The sequence below is a fragment of the Seriola lalandi genome, unplaced genomic scaffold, assembly GCF_002814215.2.
Source record: "Seriola lalandi dorsalis isolate HSWRI2012SDOR001 ecotype SW California unplaced genomic scaffold, Sedor1 jcf7180002054903, whole genome shotgun sequence".
Lineage (NCBI taxonomy): Eukaryota > Metazoa > Chordata > Actinopteri > Carangiformes > Carangidae > Seriola > Seriola lalandi.
In genome coordinates, this window is record NW_019525455.1 from 265,439 (window position 1) to 284,627 (window position 19,189).

Consider the following 19,189-nt stretch of genomic DNA (forward strand, 5'->3'; position numbering starts at 1 on the left):
TGGTTGATTGATCAAAGATTAAAGAGTTGATACACACTCTCTGGCTGCAGGTGAGAATAAGATCCACTTCATCCCCGGTATGATCGGTCCGTTCCTGGGAGTGACGCTGGTCCCTCAGGTGGAGGTTCGAAACATCATGATCCCCATCTTCCATGACATGATGGACTGGGAGCAACGCAAGAACGGGAACTTCAAACAGGTACACACACACACACACACACACACACACACACACACATTTAAGGACAACTGCAAACAGTCCCGATAGTTTGGAGGAAGCCAGTGTTTGTTTTTCTTGGTGTGTGCGTGCAGGTGGAGGCTGAGCTGATCGACAAGCTGGACAGTTTGGTGTCCGAGGGGAAAGGTGACGAGAACTACAGAGAGCTCTTCGGTTTGCTGTAAGAAGACAGTCAGATTACTCCTCACAGTTTCTCTCCCTGTGTCTGCCTCTGATTTGAAACTAGTCTGATCCTTCTGCTCTGCCTCTCTTTGGTAACACAGATTAACTCTCTGTCTCTCTGCTCTAACACTGCTCTTGTGTGTTTGCTTTGCTCTGTGCTGCGGGACTAGAACCCAGCTGTTTGGGCCGTACCCCAGGTATGACATCACCAATACCTCGTTATCAGCTGGTGGTTTGTGTTGTGGATTTCTGAGTCTGTAAAAGCTGCAGTGAAACAAAAACGTTCAGGTTTATTATTATATCACCTCTCAGAGTCTATTCAGTGTGAGTGCAACTTGTAGCTGTTGGCTAATTCAGAGGAAACTAAAACTCAGATTTCAAAAGCGGTTTATCGTTATTGATAGAAATTGTTACATCACTTCTTACAGTAAAACAAACTCAAACAGTTGCACAACTTACTCAGAAAACACTGTTTGTGGGTTTTAACCACATTACCATCTGAGTTCTTTACCACTAACCACCAACCAACTATGAACTGTTGAAAACACTGTTTCTCCGAAAGGCCAAGTTAACTGATGGAAGTCTGCCCTGTGCACATGGGCCTGTTGTTCAGGGGAAAAAGTGAACCAGTTTCAAGGAAATAAAGAGATCTGACTTAAACAACAACAACAACAACAACAACAGAGTCAAAACACAAGTTGCCAGTTTGTAAAACGAGCTCAGCATCTGATTTTTCTTTTTTCTTTTCTCTGAAGTCTGTTGGAGAAGATTGAGCAGGAGACGTGGAGGGAGACGGGGATTTCCTTTGTGACCTCAGTCACACGGCTGATGGAGCGACTGCTGGACTACCGGTAACATACAAGACACACACACACACACACACACACAAACACACACACTCAGCACATACAGTGTAAATGTGTTTCTGCTTTTCCAGTAGTTTTCAGTGGCTGTTCCTCAACATGTTGGCGTCTTATTTGTTGTGATTTTGACAAAGAGGAAATTAATTATTATGATTAATGTTTAATTATTATTAAATAACTACAGCTCCCATGAGGCTGTGACAGAGCAACAGTGACTATGACTTATGGGATACCTTTTTTTTTTTTTCAAATAGAAAAAATGAGGTGATTCATTTGACTTACTGATGCAGATACTCCGCGGAGATCCTCTCAAGGAAAGTTTGAAGCCACAGTCACTCTTTCAGTCGATCTGCGTCCTTCCAGTTTTTTTGCTACCAGTCTTTTAGCTGTTGTGCATCCAGTCCTTAAAATGTGTTTGTTGGGTTTGGACCAGGTTCCTTCACCAGTGTAACTCAGAAGGCACATTGCAGGACCACAACGAACAGTATAGCCAATATCACAATATTCGCTATTATTGAATATCGGCCCAAACTTATTGTCCAGTCCACTTTTTTATAGAAGCTGGAGCCAGTGGAACAGAGGCTCATTACGAGAGGAAGGGGAGGGGCTACAGTTTTTAATTGCTAAAGTGTCGTTTATTCTTCAGAGACTGTATGAAGGGAGATGAGACAGAGAACAAGAAGATTGGCTGCACTGTGAACCTCCTGGTAAGATTTATGTCATGTTGATATCTCACTCACCTAAACAGTTATAGTTTATTGTTTTACTGCAGATCCTTCAGTACTTGTTTCTACCTGATGAAGCACAGAAACTATTTAAGTTTGGATGAAAACTGTTTGTGTCTGTGTCTTTTCAGAACTTCTACAAGTCAGAGATCAACAAGGAGGAGATGTACATCCGCTACATCCACAAACTGTGTGATATGCATCTACAGGCGGAGAACTACACCGGTACAGCACACACACACACACACACACTAACACACACACACACTCATGCACACTGTATAAAACACTGGCGTTGTTTGTCCACAGAGGCTGCGTTCACTCTGCTGTTGTACTGGGAGCTGCTGCACTGGGACGAGCGGCCTCTCAAAGAGTTCCTGCACTATCCTGCTCAGACAGAGTGGCATCGCAAGGAGGGGCTCTGCCGCAAGGTCATCCACTACTTCAACAAGGGAAAGGTAAGGACGGACACAGACACACACACACACACACAAACACTGAGGGGGCTGCTTATCTCAGTCAGCGGTGCCACATTTTAGTCTTGTGGAAAACTAAGCTAAACGGTCAGATGACAGACAGGCAGCTTTCTTTTTCGCTTGTTTCTACATGTTCACATTTATGCAGGTTGAACAGTGTTTTGATAAAGTTTTGGCTTTTTACTTGCGAAAGTTTTATTGCACTTACTTACAGTAACTACGAGCGTAGTTCACATCAACTTGGTTAATCATCAGGTTATTTGTTACACGTCACCGCTCTGCCGCGACGCCCCGTGTGCACATGTGCGTATCTGTGGCAGACAGAGGACGTCCAGAGGGAAAGATTAGCCGGCTTGAAATGATTTAATAGAGGTAAACTGATAACGGAAATATCTGCTGCTTTGCTTCTCTTCAGTTTAATTCACCCCGTGATTTTAATCTGTGGTGTTACAACACCAGAAAAATGTCCCGGGGAACACGGGGAGTAACAAAGTTCCCGAGGTGACTCTAACAAACCACGACAACTAAGAAAAGAAAAGGAAGTGTCTGAGAGTGCAACAGGAGTGGGTGTTTAATATCAGAGTAAGATTAGTAACACAGGGAAGCAACACCTCTCTGACTGGCCACAAAAGATGAGAAAACATAATCCTCTTCCTAATGTTTCTAAAAAACAGATAAATTGGCAGGTTTCTGGCCAAAAAAGGAAGAAAAACCTTGATGTAGATTTGCACTGATGGGAAGTGATCAACAGCTGACAGTCCTCTAGCACAGCTGGTTCAGTCACCCAGTGAGGGGAAAAAAGTAAAACTGGGCTGGACTTGGCAGCTGTTTCCTGGGCACATCCAGGAAGTGTCACTTTTAGTAACTACCTCGTCAAGGAGGAGGCGTTCATCATGATCAACTTTATTTAGTGAAGAAAGAACAATAGAAGGGGAAGTGAACATTAAGAAAGTGTGTGTGTGTGTGTGTGTGTGTGTGTGTGTGTGTGTGTGTGTGTGCGCGCACTCTTCAGTGTTGGGAATATGGAATACCCCTTTGCAGAGAGCTGGCCTTCCAGTATGAATCTCTGTACGACTACCAGAGTCTGAGCTGGATACGGGTGAGTCACATGACACGTCACTCATGATAGTTTTCCTGTTTCCTCTGTGCGGTCTTTCAGATGAACATGAAAAAAAATTCCCAATATCATCAAACTATTTGTGACTTCTTCTTCTCACGTCTTCCTGCTGTGGTGTGTGTGTGTGTGTGTGTGTGTGTGTGTGTGTCTGTGTGTGTTTAAAGAAAATGGAGGCGGCATATTATGACAACATCATGGAGCAGCAGCGTCTGGAGCCAGAGTTCTTCAGGGTCGGGTTCTACGGCCGGAAGTTCCCTTTCTTCCTCAGAGTGAGTTAAACATTTATCTCCTAGTGTCGTTGTACAGTGTCAGTTTTAAAAAAAAACGTACTGATGCAAACACAAAGTTTTTTCTGAAGTAATTTAATGAATGAAACAGATAAAGTCTAAACTGAGTCCAAATATTCTGACTATTAATATTAGAGAGGAAGACTTTTAGAAAAACTTTGTTTTGTTTCTGTCTTTGTCCTCTCCAGAACAAAGAGTTTGTCTGTCGTGGCCATGACTACGAAAGGTTAGAGGCCTTCCAGCAAAGGATGCTGGGAGAATTCCCACAAGCCATTGCAATGCAGCACCCCAATCAGCCAGATGAGGCTATTCTGCAGTGTGATGCACAGTGTATCCTTCAGAAAAAGAGTGTGTGTGTGTGTGTGTGTGTGTGTGTGTGTGTGTTGATGTTTGTCCAATTATGACAGATTGATCTGAATATTACTTCATCATGAGAAGGAGAATCAGAAGCAAATGTTCCGTGACATTTATCAAGTTAGTTCTTTGACCTGTGAGGATCAGACCTCCAGATCTACGCCGTGACACCGGTACCAGACAGCGTCAGCGTGCTGCAGATGGACAGAGTGCCGGACCGCATCAAGAGCTTCTACCGGGTCAACAACGTTCGTCGTTTCCGTTACGACCGGCCCTTCCACAAAGGACCCAAAGACCGAGACAATGAGTTCAAGGTGAGCAAGCAAAACGCTCGTATCAGTTTCTACTCATTTTAAGATCCGTGTGTTTTTCTGCAATTAGATATATATTAAAGATAAACTGTTCTATTGTAAACCTTTACACAAATGAATGTACAGCTGGAAAAATGTCCGTTCACTCACTGAAATTAATTTCTGTTTCTTTATTTCACCTACATTTTTACATTGTGTTTTACTGACACTCCTTTTTAATGGACAAAGGAAAACTTTAGTGCACAACTCCAGCTTCGTTCGTAAACATGAATGATAATTACACTATGTATCAACATTAACATGGTTCTGATTAATTGGTGTTAAAAAACCTTCATGTTCCACATACATGAGAGCTGTCAGTGGTTCAGACCTCAGTGCTGCTGATGCTCATATCAAACATGTCACCTCGTGGATTCAGGACTGTGTGTGTGTGTGTGTGTGTGTGTGTGTGTGTGTGTGTGTGTGTGTGTGTGTGGGTGTGTGGGTGTGTGTGGGTGTCGCTGCTTGTTGTGTGTTTCAGAGTCTGTGGATTGAAAGGACCACCCTGATCCTCACTCACCCTCTGCCTGGGATTTCACGCTGGTTCGAGGTGGAAAAGAGAGAGCTGGTGAGTGAAATGGAAACGGACAGTATGATAATGCTCCTGTTACATTTCCTTACTCCTATAATTCATGAAACCCTTCAAATTTCCCGCCCTGGAAACTCACTGTCTGGATCTTTTACTTGAAGATCAGCTGCATCTTACAGCAGAGGACCAACACAGTTTTGTACACGGAGAGAATAACGTTAAATAAATTGTCTCTCCCAGGTGGAGGTGAGTCCGTTAGAAAACGCTGTCTCTGTGGTGGAGAATAAGAACCAGGAGCTGCGGACTCTGATCAGCCAGTACCAACACAAGCAGCTGCACGGCAACATCAACCTGCTCAGCATGACCCTGAACGGAGTCATCGACGCCGCCGTCAACGGAGGCATCGCCAGATACCAAGAGGTCGGACACACAGCGAAAACAAAAGTGTTAAATGCAAATTAAGTTCATCATGCGCGCCTGTTATGCCTCAAGGTTCTGTGAGTTTGGCGTCACAGAAACACCTCGTTTCTTTTATTACTGCCTAATTAAATGACACGGGGGTAATTAATGCAGTTATCAACGGGGGCAGTTCTGGGTAAACGGCTGAGTCGGGGGAAACACAGACGTTAGGAGGATGTTCTTGTTTCATGCTCAGTGAACCTGCAGGTTTCTTATTGCTCAGCCGTCATCACTGTTCACGCAGTCTGATAATTAAACAGTGATAATTAGTGACAGCAGTAGTTTTACTTCAATATTAAAAATATTCCAAACACAATTAGTCATTTGTTAATTTGATGATGATGTTCTTAAAGAAGTTTGTTTTTCTTTGTGACACAGGCTTTCTTTGATAAGGAGTATATCACCAGCCACCCTGAGGACACGGAGAAGATCACACAGCTCAAAGACCTGATGCAGGAGCAGGTGAGACTTTATTTAACCACAGTGAACTGAACACACTTTACACTTTACACTATACGTGCACATGCACCTGAAGAGCTTCACCTGACTCTGTGGCGTTAGACGAAAGAGTCGGGTCACGAGAGACATGGAGGAGTGACTTCTATATGTGAGTAGCTGTAAAGATTTCTCTGAAGATGTAAAATATAACTTTGATTTATTGTGGAAAACAAGTTCATTTTAACCACTTTGGAAAAACTGTGAAGTTTTTAACTGATACACATTTTATGGATTTTATGTGACGCTGAGGATCTCAATGAAGAGTAAACATGCACCAACATTATGGAATAATGTTTTTCTTTTAAAACTTGTTCTCATAACATGAAAAATGGTCATAAATAAAACGTTAAACAAAGAAGCATAAATAAGCTGAATCATCAATCTACCTTTAAAAATCTGAAAACTTTCGGCGTGATGGTGGCGCTAAAACTTTTGGATGAATGCTGCGAGGACCAAGAACAAATACAATTTTTACCAACAGAAAAAAATAGTTCAGGAACTTCCAGTCTCTTCAGAAACCTCCTTGGTTTCCCGCAGGTTCACATCCTGGGAGTCGGCCTGGCGGTGCACGAGAAGCTGGTGCACCCTGAAATGCGCCCCCTGCACAAGAAGCTGATCGATCAGTTCCAGATGATGAGGAGCAGCCTCTGCCACGTGAGTGCAGGGAAACTGTCGCAGCAACAGCCTTTCACTCCGTTATATATGTTGAACTGCAGGGCACCTCCGTTTAAAAGTCTCTTGATTTCAGACGCACATTCACACACATTAACACAAGCACGTGTCCGAGGGCAGCGTGAACATTCAGAGCAGTGTTTCTATGTGGCCTTGCAGGGTCTGCCTGGTTTAGACAAGACCGGCTCAGGAGCCAACACTCCCAGAGGGATCCTGGCCTCTCACAGCCCCATGAGCCCCGAGAGCTTCAAGATCATGCACCGGCACAGGTCAGCAACACACACACACACTCACACACACACACACACACACCTGTTTTGTCTTCTTTGAACAACACAATCATCCGTTCATAGTCACACGGTGTCACATCCTCATCACATTTAAATTAGTCAACACACACACTTTTTTTCTCACCAGCTTCTTCATCTCTTTTTCACTGGTTCCGTCTCATTAATGATCTTTGCTCATTTTTTACACACAAAAAAAAACTTTACCTGCTGCGTTCTCGCTCATCTCTGTGTGTCTACTGCAGTTCATCATGCTTTCTGACATTCTACCATTTCCTCCCCCTCTCTCTCTCTCTCTCTCTCTTTCTCTCTCGCTCTCTCTCTCTCTCCGTCTTCCTTTTCCCATGATATCACCCTGTGTGTCGCCTCTTGCCTGGTCTTGGCTGAACACTCCTGCATCACTCTCATTCCCACCAAATCATATTTTGCATGTTTTGGTTGTTGTTTTGCCTCCTCCCTCCGATTTTGGGACGTACTCTGCATGGCTCCTATTTCCTTCCCTCCTCTCCTCTCCTCCCTGTGCCTCGACGCCTTTCTCTCTCCTCTTCCTCCTCTTCCTCTTCTTCCTCCTCCACCCCTCTCCTCTTCTTCCCCCCCACTGTCGCTCCTTCGTTCCCTCCTCCCAGTCCCATAGCCGTTTTGACTCCAGTGCGAAACTCCTCCTCCTCTCTCTCCTCTCACAACTCCAGTGAGATGGGGAACGTTGGCAATCTGCTGATCCTGGCTGACGGCATGGTGGTGGAGCACCCCGAGGACTTCTACCGCATGCAGGTCAGTGGATCTCTCTCCACCAGTAAGACTTTATATCACCACTGTAGGTTTGTTTTTAACCATTTACTTTTTCAGTCCAGATTTTATGTGAGTGTTTTTGTTTGTGTTGCTGATTTTCACCACAGTCACGTTTTCTCTTTGCAGGCAAGCCCCTCCTCCTCCAGCCTTAGCTCCACCCACTCTGCGCCCTCTCAGATGATAAACTCCACCCCCTCAACCATCAGAGGTGAGCAGATCAGCTACACCATGCAACATTCATCCGTTAGCTACACCAGCTTCTGGGACCTGTTGCACAAAACACCTGAAGTTTTCTATTTGACACTTAAGGTTTGATTTCTCCTCAGCTGAGGGAGTTACTTATCTCTTCAAAGGTTTCCTTAGTTAAGGAAAAGAGTTAAGTAAGAAATTCTGCTGTTTCCATGGAGACTGTTGATTTGCTGCTAATAGCACTTGTGATAGACCTAATGATCACTTTTTCAAAGCAGGTAACATCAAAGAAGCGCACAACTATTTCATCCTCCTGTTGTTTGAACAGGAACTCGCCCCGTGGTGAACTTTGGTCTTTTGTGTAACAGTTTAACCGACTTTAGCTGACAGGAATCACCCCTGAAGTTTAAGACTAAAACTTGGAGAGAAAAGCTTAAATACTTTGTCAGACAGTCCCTGTGAAGTAGGAGGTTCAGAATAAAAGGTGAACTGTCATCATGGGCATCGGGTCAGGAAGCCATGAAACTTCAATTCTCTGACAAAGGTTTATTCTCAAATCTCTTAAAGAATTGTATTTCTAAACATGAAGGGGAGAATTAAAGATTAAAAGAACACAGTGAATCAAAGAAGTCTCATGTTGTTCTTAAAGAAATAGGGACAAATAAAGCTCTATGAGACTAACATGGACCAAGTATAAAACTAAAGAGTAACATAAACTGCAGCCCCATGTAAAGGAGAAAAAGAGTGAATGAGTGGGAGTGAAGGCTTTAACCTTGTAGTGCCCAGAGGAACAGACGTCACGTGTTTGTGTGTGTTTGACAGTAGAGTTAATTTCCTGTTAAAAACCCCCCCACCCTCTCTGTCCCTCTGCAGTCGGCTCTCCTTCTCTACCAGACAAATACAGACACAACAGAGAGATGCTGATGCTGCTGCCGCCGCACAGAGAGCGGCCGAGCAGCGCGATGTACACCAACATCACGGAGAACGGACAGGTACGGAGCGACAGGCGGGAGGAACAAGGATCTTGTTTGTATCTAACTGTAGACACAAACCTAACCCTCTAATTAAAGTGAAGCTGCAGGTCTTTCAGGTGTAAATATAAACCACATGATGCGACTGGTGATTTTCTCTCTCAGGATATTTGATCTGTAACTGTTGCAGCTGGATTTAGGTGGAAACAGAGACTCTTTGAACAGTCATGAGACACCTGTGTATGAAGTGTAACAGGCTTTGACCTTTAGTCTTTCTCGCCGTCTTCAGCCCGTGAACTTCCAGCGGGCGTTGTTCCACCAGGTGATCGGTCCATGTAAACCCTGCAGCGACCCCAACCTGTCTGTAGCTGAGAAAGGTAGAAGACACTTACTCAGACTCACTGTGACGGATTATATCTCAAAATACAGTCGCTCATCCCCTCCTGTCTTTTCTTTCTTCACTCTCGCCACCTTTTTCTCCTCTTCTCTTCTCCTCCTTTCTTTGTTTCTTATTTCCATTCCCCATTGTTTCTGTCCTGTCTTCTCCTTTCTTCCTCGTCTCCTCCTCTTTCTCTTTCTCCTCTCCTTTCCTTTTCCTGTCCTCTTCTCTCTATTCTGTTTCTTCTTCCTCTGCTCTCCTTTATTTCTCTCATCTTGTCTTCTCTCCTCTCCTCCTCTCTCTCTCTCCTCCTCTCCTCCTTGTTTTCTCTCCTCTCCTCTCTCTCCTCTTCTCCTCCTCTCTCTCATCCTCTCCTCCTCTCTTCTCTCTCATCCTTTCCTCTCCTCTCCTCCTTGTTTTCTCTCCTCTCTCTCCTCTTCTCCTCCTCTCCTCCTCTCTCTCATCCTCTCCTCTCCTCCTCTCTCTCCTCTCTCTCCTCTCTCTCCTCCTCTCCTCCTCTAGTCCTCACCACCCCCAGTAGTTGGAGTTTGGACAGTGGTACCAGAGAAGCCCTCCCCTTCCTCTCTGCCCACGTTGGCAGCGTCATGGCGCCTCCTGTTCCCCCACGCAACCTGCCTCATGGTATGACTCTACTGCTGAGTGTGTGTCTTACATGTGTTTGTGTGTGTGTGTGTGTGTGTGTGTGTGTGTGTGTGTGTGTGCGTGTGTGTGTGTGCGTGTGTGTGTCTTATATGTTTGTGTGTTAGTCTGACTCATTTCTCTTGTGTGTTCACTTGTGGATGTTTGTTTTTTTTGTTTCTTCTGACATTACTGCATGTAAACGTGTGTGTGTGTGTGTGTGTGTGTGTGTGTGGTGCTTTGTTTTGGTGTAATGTTGTTGTTGTTTATTTTCAGGTCAGAAATGTTCCTGTTGGCGTTTACTTCAGTCTGAACTGTGGTCACAGATATTTCCTTTTTTATGTTACTTGTTATCATCTCTATGATGTTTTTTATGTAATACAGACATGTGATCATCAACACCACGACTGAGTGTTTCCACCTTGAACGGCAGTGAACCAATCACAGTCTCATAAACACAGATTCAGGGTTTCATACGTCACAAACCTCAGGAACCAATCCTGTCAGCTTGTGGGGACGAGGGGGCGTGGCTAAATACACCTGAAACCTTGTCAGTACAGAGAGAGAGAGAGAGTTAGCATTAGCAACAACCGCTAACACTGTGTCAGCCACTGTCAGTTACAAGCTAATAAACAAATAAAACATGCTAACTGTGCTAACAGTTCTGACCCGTCTGCTAGTCTCTGGTTCTGGTCTCAGACTCCTCTGAGTCTGGGTCTGACTGAGGCTCAAACATGTGGCTGAGTCTCTCTGATGTTTCCTCCTCTCACCATCTTCATACTCTCTGCTGTTTCACCTGTCCACCTGGAGCCAGCAGGTGGTGGGCGGAGCTCAAGGCCTGTTCCAGGAAGTAAGAGGAGATGAGCTTCAGAACCAGTTTTCCATTTTCTTTTTCACTTTTTATGTGTGAAAACCAAGTGAAACAAAAATATTTATCATAGCAGAGGATTTTAAAAGAGATGAGAAACCTCAGATTACACTCCCATCACACACAGTTATCTCAGAACCTCACCACATGAACTCAAGACGCTCTGCGAGGCTCGACAATATTAACTAAGAGGGAAAGTGTTTGTGTGACGTGGTTGAACCGAACCTTTAATCTTTATGTTTCTCAGCACAGACCATTCTCGTTTAAAATAAGTTTAAGATTCTGCAGCAGGATTTAGGTCAAAACTGAAACTCTTTCTCTTCGTCTTCAGCCCATGAACTTCAACACTGATGTTAAGAGGGAAAATGCTTGTGTGATGTGGCTGAACTGAACCTTTAATCTTTATGTTTCTCAGTTTCTCGTTTAAAATAAGTTTAAGATCATATTAAGAATCAAAACCAAACACCATGTGAACTTCAGAGGGCCCCTCGATCACCCCCCTCCCCTCACTCACTCCTCCACCTCCTCTCTGCTTCAGTCCTCCTGCTGCATCTTTCTACTCTCCCTTTTCTCTCTCTTCCTCCTCCTCTCTCTCCATCCTCTTACTTTTTTTCCTCTCCTCCTCCTCCTCCTTCTTCTTCTTCTCATCTTCTTCTTCTTCTCTGCTCTGAGGTGTGTGAGTGTGCCTCTCTCTCAGTCAGTCCTGCTGTGTCCCCCCCGTAGGGCAACACCTGTCGATGCACTTTGACGCTTTCCACCACCAGGTCAGCGACCTCCCTCCAGCTCTCCCCGCGCGCTCCTTAAGAAAGGTACCCTCCTCCTCCTCCTCCTCTTCCTCACTCCTGCTGTTGGTCTGGATGCTTGTCTGTCTGTCTGTCTGTCTGCACTCCCCAAGACTGTGTGTATTTCTTTGTGTCCATTTTTATTTATTTGATGCCATGATTAGGAAACATCACTGCACACGCTCAGTGATTGTTGTGAGACATCAGAGGAAGAAAGATTTCATGAAGAAAATTCATCCTCAGCTGACATTCAAAATGTCATTGTGTATGAAACTGAGATTTCAGGGCGTTGTGTGTCGGGGGAACAGCAGCAGGAAGCGCTAAGATTAAAGATCAACACAATCAAACCATCAGCGGATTAAATCTCCATGTTGTCTCCCCCGACACACACTCCTCTGCTTTTCTGTCCATTTTCCAGTTCTGTTCAACCTTCGTGTCCTTCTCCTCATCTCCCTGTCGACAGTTTGATTCCTGAACGCAACAAGAATATTTCACCTGTTCACCTCTCACTGTCCTTTTCCTGTTCACCTTTTTATGAACACTGTTAAATAGAAACATGAAATAGTTCATCTTTTTTAGTTTTATATTTCTGAGTCTTTCTTTGACTCGACTGAGTCTGAGTTTGTTCTCACGCTCTGTCTGAGTCCAGATGTTGACCAGACTTTACTTTTTTTATTTCTAAAAGAAAATAAACTGGTTTATTAGTATTAAAGTATTATTAATGATAATAATCTGATTAATGTCCAGACTTTATTCCTTATTTGTGTTTTTTTTCAATTACCTAATTGTTTTGTGCAGCAGTGGGTTTTATTATAATTCTTTTGTTGTTTGTTTATTTATTTATTAGGGACGATGCAGTTTAACACAGTTCCAATACGAAGCATGAAGCTGATGTGTTGCACAGAGAGTTTACAGCTGCTGCTAATCTTCAGCTCTTGTCCCTAGTTTTGCTTTTACATGTGCAGTGTAATTAAATTAAATCATTATCATAGAACCACAACACACTGCAGATATGAAACATTGAAAAGCATCGACTGTGATTTTCAGTCTGAGAAGAGAAAATAATAATATAAAACGTTTGAATAGAAACTGAGCTGCTGATGTGTCTGCATACATCCTGTGTTTGCCCCTGCTAACTCCCCCACCCTCTCTCTCTGTCCCCAGTCTCCCCTGCACCCTATACCTGCCTCGCCCACCAGTCCACAGTCCATCCTGGATGGCAGTAACTCCACCTTGTCGGGCAGCGCCAGCTCTGGAGTCTCCTCCCTCAGCGAGAGCAACTTCGGCGGCCCCGCCTCCTCCTCCGACCCCCCGGCCAGCCGCACAGACACCCTGGAGTCCATCCCCAGCAGCCAGGCCTGGACCACCGACCAAGAAGACCTCGACTCGCCTTACCAGCCCGTCAGGTACAGCGTCTCTGAGCCCGAAGTCCTGGACGGAGCCAAGCCCCCACCCTGCCGCAGCCAGTCCGCCCCAGGAGGCGTCGCCCCGGCCCAGACGGGCGGCCAAATCCAGCCCCAGGGTTCGACCGCCACCGGAGCTCCACAACCACAACCGCAGCAGCAGGACGGGCTGCCGCACCCGCAACACCACTACTATCACCACCACTTCCACCCACACTACATCCCCCACCACCCGCCTCTTTACCACCTCCACGAGCCTCCCCCAGCCCTGCCCCCCAAACCCTACCTCAGAGAGGGGTGTATCCCTGAAGAAGACGCCCTCAACGCCCAGTCTGCACCTCCTCCTGCGCCCCGGCCCATGCCCCGCAAGATCTCCCAGCCCATAATCGCAGCAACCAAGGATGAGCAAGCTAAGGTGGCGTGGGAGCACGGCATCAGTGAGGAGTAAGACGAGGACGGCGATTCGTAGAGATGTGTAGGATTTGAATAAACTCTTTTCAGAAGAGAGAAAGAAAGAGAGAGAAGTGAGAACAAGAGCCAAACGAAAACTGATGAAAATGAAAAGTGATGTTGAGAGAAACAGTCAGATTCCCCCTGTTGTTTTAGTCCAATGATTAAACCTTAAAGTTAAAGTTTCAAATGATCTGCTCCCTCACATCCCACCGCCGTTAACCACCTCCTGTCATCTGTGGAGGAGCAAACCAAGGAATAATGAATCAGTCCGCCCCTTCATTAAACCCGTCATCATGTTTCTAAATTCTGACACCTGCACAGATCTCATGTTAGTTATTGATTCATTTTCATCAATGACATTGATCAAACGTTATCGTTCATGAAGGGAAGACGTGCTGTTGATACCTCGCTCTGATGACGTGAAGACAAGCGGCACTTTAACGAAGCACCAGAGCAACACAACTGAGAGTTAAGAGTTATAGTTTTTATAAACGCAGAAAGATCAAAGCAGAGACGGGAGCTGATGCACGAAGGTAAAGTGACTGAAAACAAAAAGACCAAAACATAAAGAAAGTGGGAACAATGAAGACACGAGACACGTTTAGTTCTTCCACCTGAACAACAGCTTCATGTTATTCCTGGACGCATCAACAACCAACGAGCGTCTGACGGAGCCGGAGAGTCTTTATATCAAAGCGTGTAGATAAATGTAATACGGTATACAGATGTGTATAAATATAATTTATATTTAATCCTTATACTTTTGATTGAAAGGTGAAACCTATGTAGAAATATGCAAGTTAAATGGCTTCTGGAGCCACGAGTAGCTGCTTGATGATACATGATGTGACGCCGCCTCACACACAAACAGCAGCAGCTTCTAACGTCCGGAAGACGTTGAATCCAGCAACTTGAGGGTTAAAGAACTGGTTTATTTATGATTGTGATTTGGAAAAAGACTGTGAGGGTTGGTTTTTGTTTTTGTTTTTTAGCTGAGGATGTTTGAGGGACGAACCAGTAAATGTGTGCGAGGCATTAGATGGATTTATAGAGAATATTAACTATAATAAATATACACTTTTTGCCATTTTTTTATGAAAGTAATGAACTGTAATGACTGTACATTTTTTTAATCAGGGTCCTGTTTTGTATGCATGTTCATTTAATGAGTCGTGGGACAGACTGTGAGCGATGCACAAAGGTGAATTAGAGGAAGCACTGGAGGATTGCTGTGCACTGATGAAACACTTTCACTTAAATCACCCAGGATGTGAAATCTCTGTGATAAAGTAACAGAACTGTGAAGGATAATACTTTGTTTTTGTTTTGTTTTTTTATTTTAAATATGTGAAACGTTTGACTTGTAGCCACCAGCTCAGACTGAACACACTCTGTCCTGCTGTAATCCACCTCCTCTCCGTTCTGTCTCAGACGGAAAGAACTGAAGTGTGATCAGCCGTTAGCTCGTCTGGTTTAGCCTCTTAGCGACCGCTCCTTGGTTCTGTCACAGATTCACCTGATGCTGGATCTGATTCTCACTGTAACCACACATGATGTAACGGTGCAGACTGTAACCTCTTAAAGGTACGAGAAACTCAAAATCCTGAATTTGCATTAACTGACGCAAAGTTAAAGGAGAAGGCTGCTAATATCCTGTCATCTCACGTCATGACAGAAAATAGACCCCAAACACACACACACACACACACACACACACACACACACACACACACACACTGGCCACCTGGTTTAGTAAATACTGAGCAGTTTGATGATGAAACTATATATTTGCAAGGTGTTTTTGAAGGTTTGTCTTTAGAGCTGCGAGTCACAGACAGAAGGAAATGAAAAAGTAGAGTCTGTGTTTGTTTCCATCAGCTCCCAGAATAATCATCAATAACCGTACAAGTGTAATCCATAAGCTCCTGATTTAATATTGACTATTAATATTGACAATTTTTATTTCCTGTTTCCTTCGACGATGCAAAAGATCCAGATGTGGAACGACGTGCGTCACCTTCAGTGTAGCAGCAGCTGTGTAACTGTAGGAAAAGCACAGGTGTGATTAATGACATTGATGAGGGTGTGCCGGCCCCCGGGGGCCCCTGTATGTCTGCACGCTGCCTCACTGGTAACACTAAATGGAGCGCAGCCATCGTTATTATCATGGCGTCAGTTCCACCTGCGACAGGAGCTGTAGTTTAGAGCAGGTGAGTGTTTGACTCGTTAATCACGTCTCCACTTGTGTCTTTATTCCGACCTGTAACGTTGAGCAGCTCGTCTCCTCCTCCCTCCCTCCGGACACACTGATCCACAGATTGTTTGGGCTTGTTGTTGTGGACTGAGTGGTCACAGAAACATATTTACTTCCTCTTTATCTTCCTGTCGAGGTGACGTGGTGAGTTGGATTCAGCTTGTGATTTGTGTTTTTGACCTGGGCCTCGTGGATTCTGGTGTGAAGCTCGGAGATCGTTCACGTCACTCTGCGGCCTTCTTGATTTATAAAAACACTCCTTCTGTTTTGGCGTGTGAACATCACCAGTCTGTTGTTGTTATAGCTCCACACGTTATATCGTATATATGTATATCTATAGATCTGGAGTTTTCTGTTTCTTTAATGAAATCTTGCTCCTTCACTTATTCTCTGCACGATAACAGTGAAACTCAGTGAATCTTTCTGAGCCACTGATACTGATTTTTTTTTCTTGTTTGTTTGGCTGCTGCATCAGTTTTTCGTCCTTGTGCTAGAAGCTGAGTTATGAGCTCGTTTTGGGACCGGTGGTTTGGAGGTGTGATGCTGATACAGGTGAAGTGTGGCTCATCGCACTGTATTAACTGACAATGTATTCTCATCCACATGTAACCGCTGTGCGTTGATGTCGATGTTTCACAGCCACGCTGAGGGGAAATCCAGAAGCCCTGGTTTATTATTTTACTTTTACTTCTAATGTTAAAAGACACTGAGTTATTGAACTCTGAGATCTAAATGATGCTTTTCTTCTGTTTGTCGCCCATAAATCAGTGACAGAAAGTTTACACACACACACACAGACAGACATTTATACTTGTTGTTAAGAAGGATGAATCCCACCCACTGAGTGGAGGGTTTGGGTCAACATGTTCATTAGGACTGTTTGGTGCATCTTTTTTTCTTTGTGGCTGCAAACACTTCCTGTTTCTTGCTCTTGTGACGTGGTTAGCATCATCCTGTCTGTGAGGAGTGTGAACCTGGTAACAGCAGTGGAGGAAGAACGCTGATCCTTTACAGCAGTGATACCACAGTATCCACAGTAACAGACTTTCAATCAAAATGTTCAAAGTAAACGTTTCAGCATCAAAATGTACATTAAGTACCAAAAGTTAAAAAGTAAGTACTTCACTTTAATGATGGGGATGATTTAAATGTAACTTTATATACAGCTGCAAAGCTTGTGAATCAATAGCTTTGTAATAACCTATAATAATATATAATGTATTTGTTGATTACAGTATATTTTGAATCTGTAAAGTCACCAAAGTCCATCAGATCAATGTAGTTCAGTAAAAAGGACAATATTTCTCTTAGTAGTGGAGGTACAAGTACCTCAAAACTTGAGTAAATGTACCTCGTTACTTTCCACTACTGCTTGTTAAAGCCACATGTTGGAGGAGGATCTGACAGCAGCGCACCTCAGTCCATGTTCCACCTGTGTGTGTTAATCATTTTTATCATATGGGACAGACTTTAAACGCAGGGAGAAGGACTTGTTTGGCACGATGTAATTTTCAAGGCCATATACTAGATTGTTAGACATTGTTAAATGTATTAGATATACAGGCCTATAAACTCAGTCCACATTAAAACCATTTTGAGAATCACAGCTTGTCAGTCGAGGAGAAACTATGCAAAGCCCCTTTTTTTTTTTAATACGATTTCCAGTTTGAATTATTTAGTTGTTTCTTTAAGTCTTGAAGTTTTACTGAATCATTTGTTTGAAATAAAAATATCATACAATGTCAGTGCTTGAGAGCAGGGATATTAGCTGAAGGCTAGCACTTTATAAAAGTGACAAAAGCAACAAGTGTTGTAATAGATATCAGCAGGAAGGGCTTGTTTCATGTGCCAACTGAAGCTTTGTTGGTGATACTCAGTCAGACGAGCAGTGACCGTGGTGTGACACTAAAACCACTGAGCAGGTTGTATTTTGACGTTCAGTGTAAATGCTGAAGCTGATGAAGAGGAGGTGTGTGGGGGGGGGGGGTCCAGTGCACAGGGGCGCCAGGTTGATTTCTGTGTACATAAACAAGGAGAGTGTATTTATACCAATCATGAAGGGCAAACCTTGTATAGATGTAGACTGTGGTTGTCTTGCCTTGTACCTTCTGATGTAAAACTGTTTTTAAACCTAGACGACAACAAAAAACACAAGTTCCTTTTGTCTAATGATTCTGATAATTTCAGGGCAGCTGAGGGTTATTATCATTATTTTGTGTATTTTGCATCAAATCCAGATATTGAGTTACTATGACGATATTCCTTTGTACAATGATGCTAGTAAGTATTTCTTGTATATAAAAGTCTTAATTGTGTTAGCATGGGTATAAACTGTGACGTGTATGACAGTAGATGTAAATACTCACGTTTTTTTTTCCTACTCACTAAACAAACTGCTGTGTTGTGGATTCATGATTAATGACAAACATTAAACAATAATGTTTTATTGACTCAGCTTTGATCCAGCCTCACTTCATTTCTTATTTCAACTGCAAACACACAAAGACTGCAGAATATAACTGTGAACTATTTATATCCTTTACTTAAGTAATGCGCGGCTCAGACCACAGGACTTTAAGACATAAAAAAGTCATAAAAAGTCTTATTATAATAAGGCTTAAATTGCCAAAGTATAGTAAGGCATAAAAATGTCATATTATAGTAAGGCATGAAAATTTAATAACATGTCATAGTATAGTAAGGCTAAAAACTTCATAGTATAGTATGGCTGAAAAATGGTATAAAAAGTCACAGTATAGTAAGGCAAAAAACATTATAGTATAGTAAGGCAAAAAATGTCATAGTATATTAAGGCATAAAAATGTCATAGTATAGTATGGCATAAAAATGTCATATTATAGTAAGGCATAAAAATGTCATAGTATTGTAAGGCATGAAAATGTCATAAAACGTCATAGTATATTAAGGCAAAAAATGTCATAGTATAGTAAGGCATAAAAATGTCATAGTATAGTATGGCATAAAAATGTCATAAAATGTCATAGAATAGTAAGGCATGAAGATGTCATAAAACGTCATAGTATATAAAGGCATAAAAATGTCATAGTATAGTAAGGCATAAAAATGTCATAGTATAGTATGGCATAAAAATGTCATAAAATGTCATAGTATTGTAAGGCATGAAAATGTCATAGTATAGTAAGGCATAAAAATGTCATAGTATAGTAAGGCATGAAAATGCCATAAAACGTCATAGTATATAAAGGCATAAAAATGTCATAGTATAGTAAGGCATAAAAATGTCATAGTATAGTATGGCATAAAAATGTCATAAAATGTCATAGTATAGTATGGCATAAAAATGTCATAAAATGTCATAATATTGTAAGGCATAAAAATGTCATAGTATTGTAAGGCATGAAAATGTCATAAAACGTCATAGTATATAAAGGCATAAAAATGTCATAGTATAGTATGGCATAAA

At 43.0% G+C, this 19,189-nt stretch overlaps 1 protein-coding gene across 1 annotated transcript in view; it reads left to right on the forward strand.

Annotated features, from left to right (window-relative positions):
- LOC111672860 (dedicator of cytokinesis protein 3-like) overlaps nucleotides 1-18,198 on the forward strand; it is a 30,146-nt gene extending 11,948 nt beyond the window's left edge. The window contains exons 17-39 of the mRNA XM_087169646.1: nucleotides 51-199; nucleotides 313-398; nucleotides 571-597; nucleotides 1,156-1,251; nucleotides 1,910-1,970; nucleotides 2,120-2,213; nucleotides 2,298-2,446; nucleotides 3,477-3,563; nucleotides 3,746-3,850; nucleotides 4,057-4,198; nucleotides 4,370-4,536; nucleotides 5,054-5,140; nucleotides 5,342-5,521; nucleotides 5,939-6,022; nucleotides 6,596-6,712; nucleotides 6,890-6,999; nucleotides 7,707-7,788; nucleotides 7,933-8,014; nucleotides 8,869-8,987; nucleotides 9,256-9,343; nucleotides 9,868-9,987; nucleotides 11,576-11,661; nucleotides 12,799-18,198. Of these exons, the coding sequence (XP_087025772.1) occupies nucleotides 51-199; nucleotides 313-398; nucleotides 571-597; nucleotides 1,156-1,251; nucleotides 1,910-1,970; nucleotides 2,120-2,213; nucleotides 2,298-2,446; nucleotides 3,477-3,563; nucleotides 3,746-3,850; nucleotides 4,057-4,198; nucleotides 4,370-4,536; nucleotides 5,054-5,140; nucleotides 5,342-5,521; nucleotides 5,939-6,022; nucleotides 6,596-6,712; nucleotides 6,890-6,999; nucleotides 7,707-7,788; nucleotides 7,933-8,014; nucleotides 8,869-8,987; nucleotides 9,256-9,343; nucleotides 9,868-9,987; nucleotides 11,576-11,661; nucleotides 12,799-13,485 (3,005 nt within the window). The 3' untranslated portion in view covers nucleotides 13,486-18,198. The remainder of the gene's footprint in view (nucleotides 1-50; nucleotides 200-312; nucleotides 399-570; nucleotides 598-1,155; nucleotides 1,252-1,909; nucleotides 1,971-2,119; nucleotides 2,214-2,297; nucleotides 2,447-3,476; nucleotides 3,564-3,745; nucleotides 3,851-4,056; nucleotides 4,199-4,369; nucleotides 4,537-5,053; nucleotides 5,141-5,341; nucleotides 5,522-5,938; nucleotides 6,023-6,595; nucleotides 6,713-6,889; nucleotides 7,000-7,706; nucleotides 7,789-7,932; nucleotides 8,015-8,868; nucleotides 8,988-9,255; nucleotides 9,344-9,867; nucleotides 9,988-11,575; nucleotides 11,662-12,798) is intronic.
- The last annotated feature ends 991 nt before the right edge of the window (nucleotides 18,199-19,189 follow it).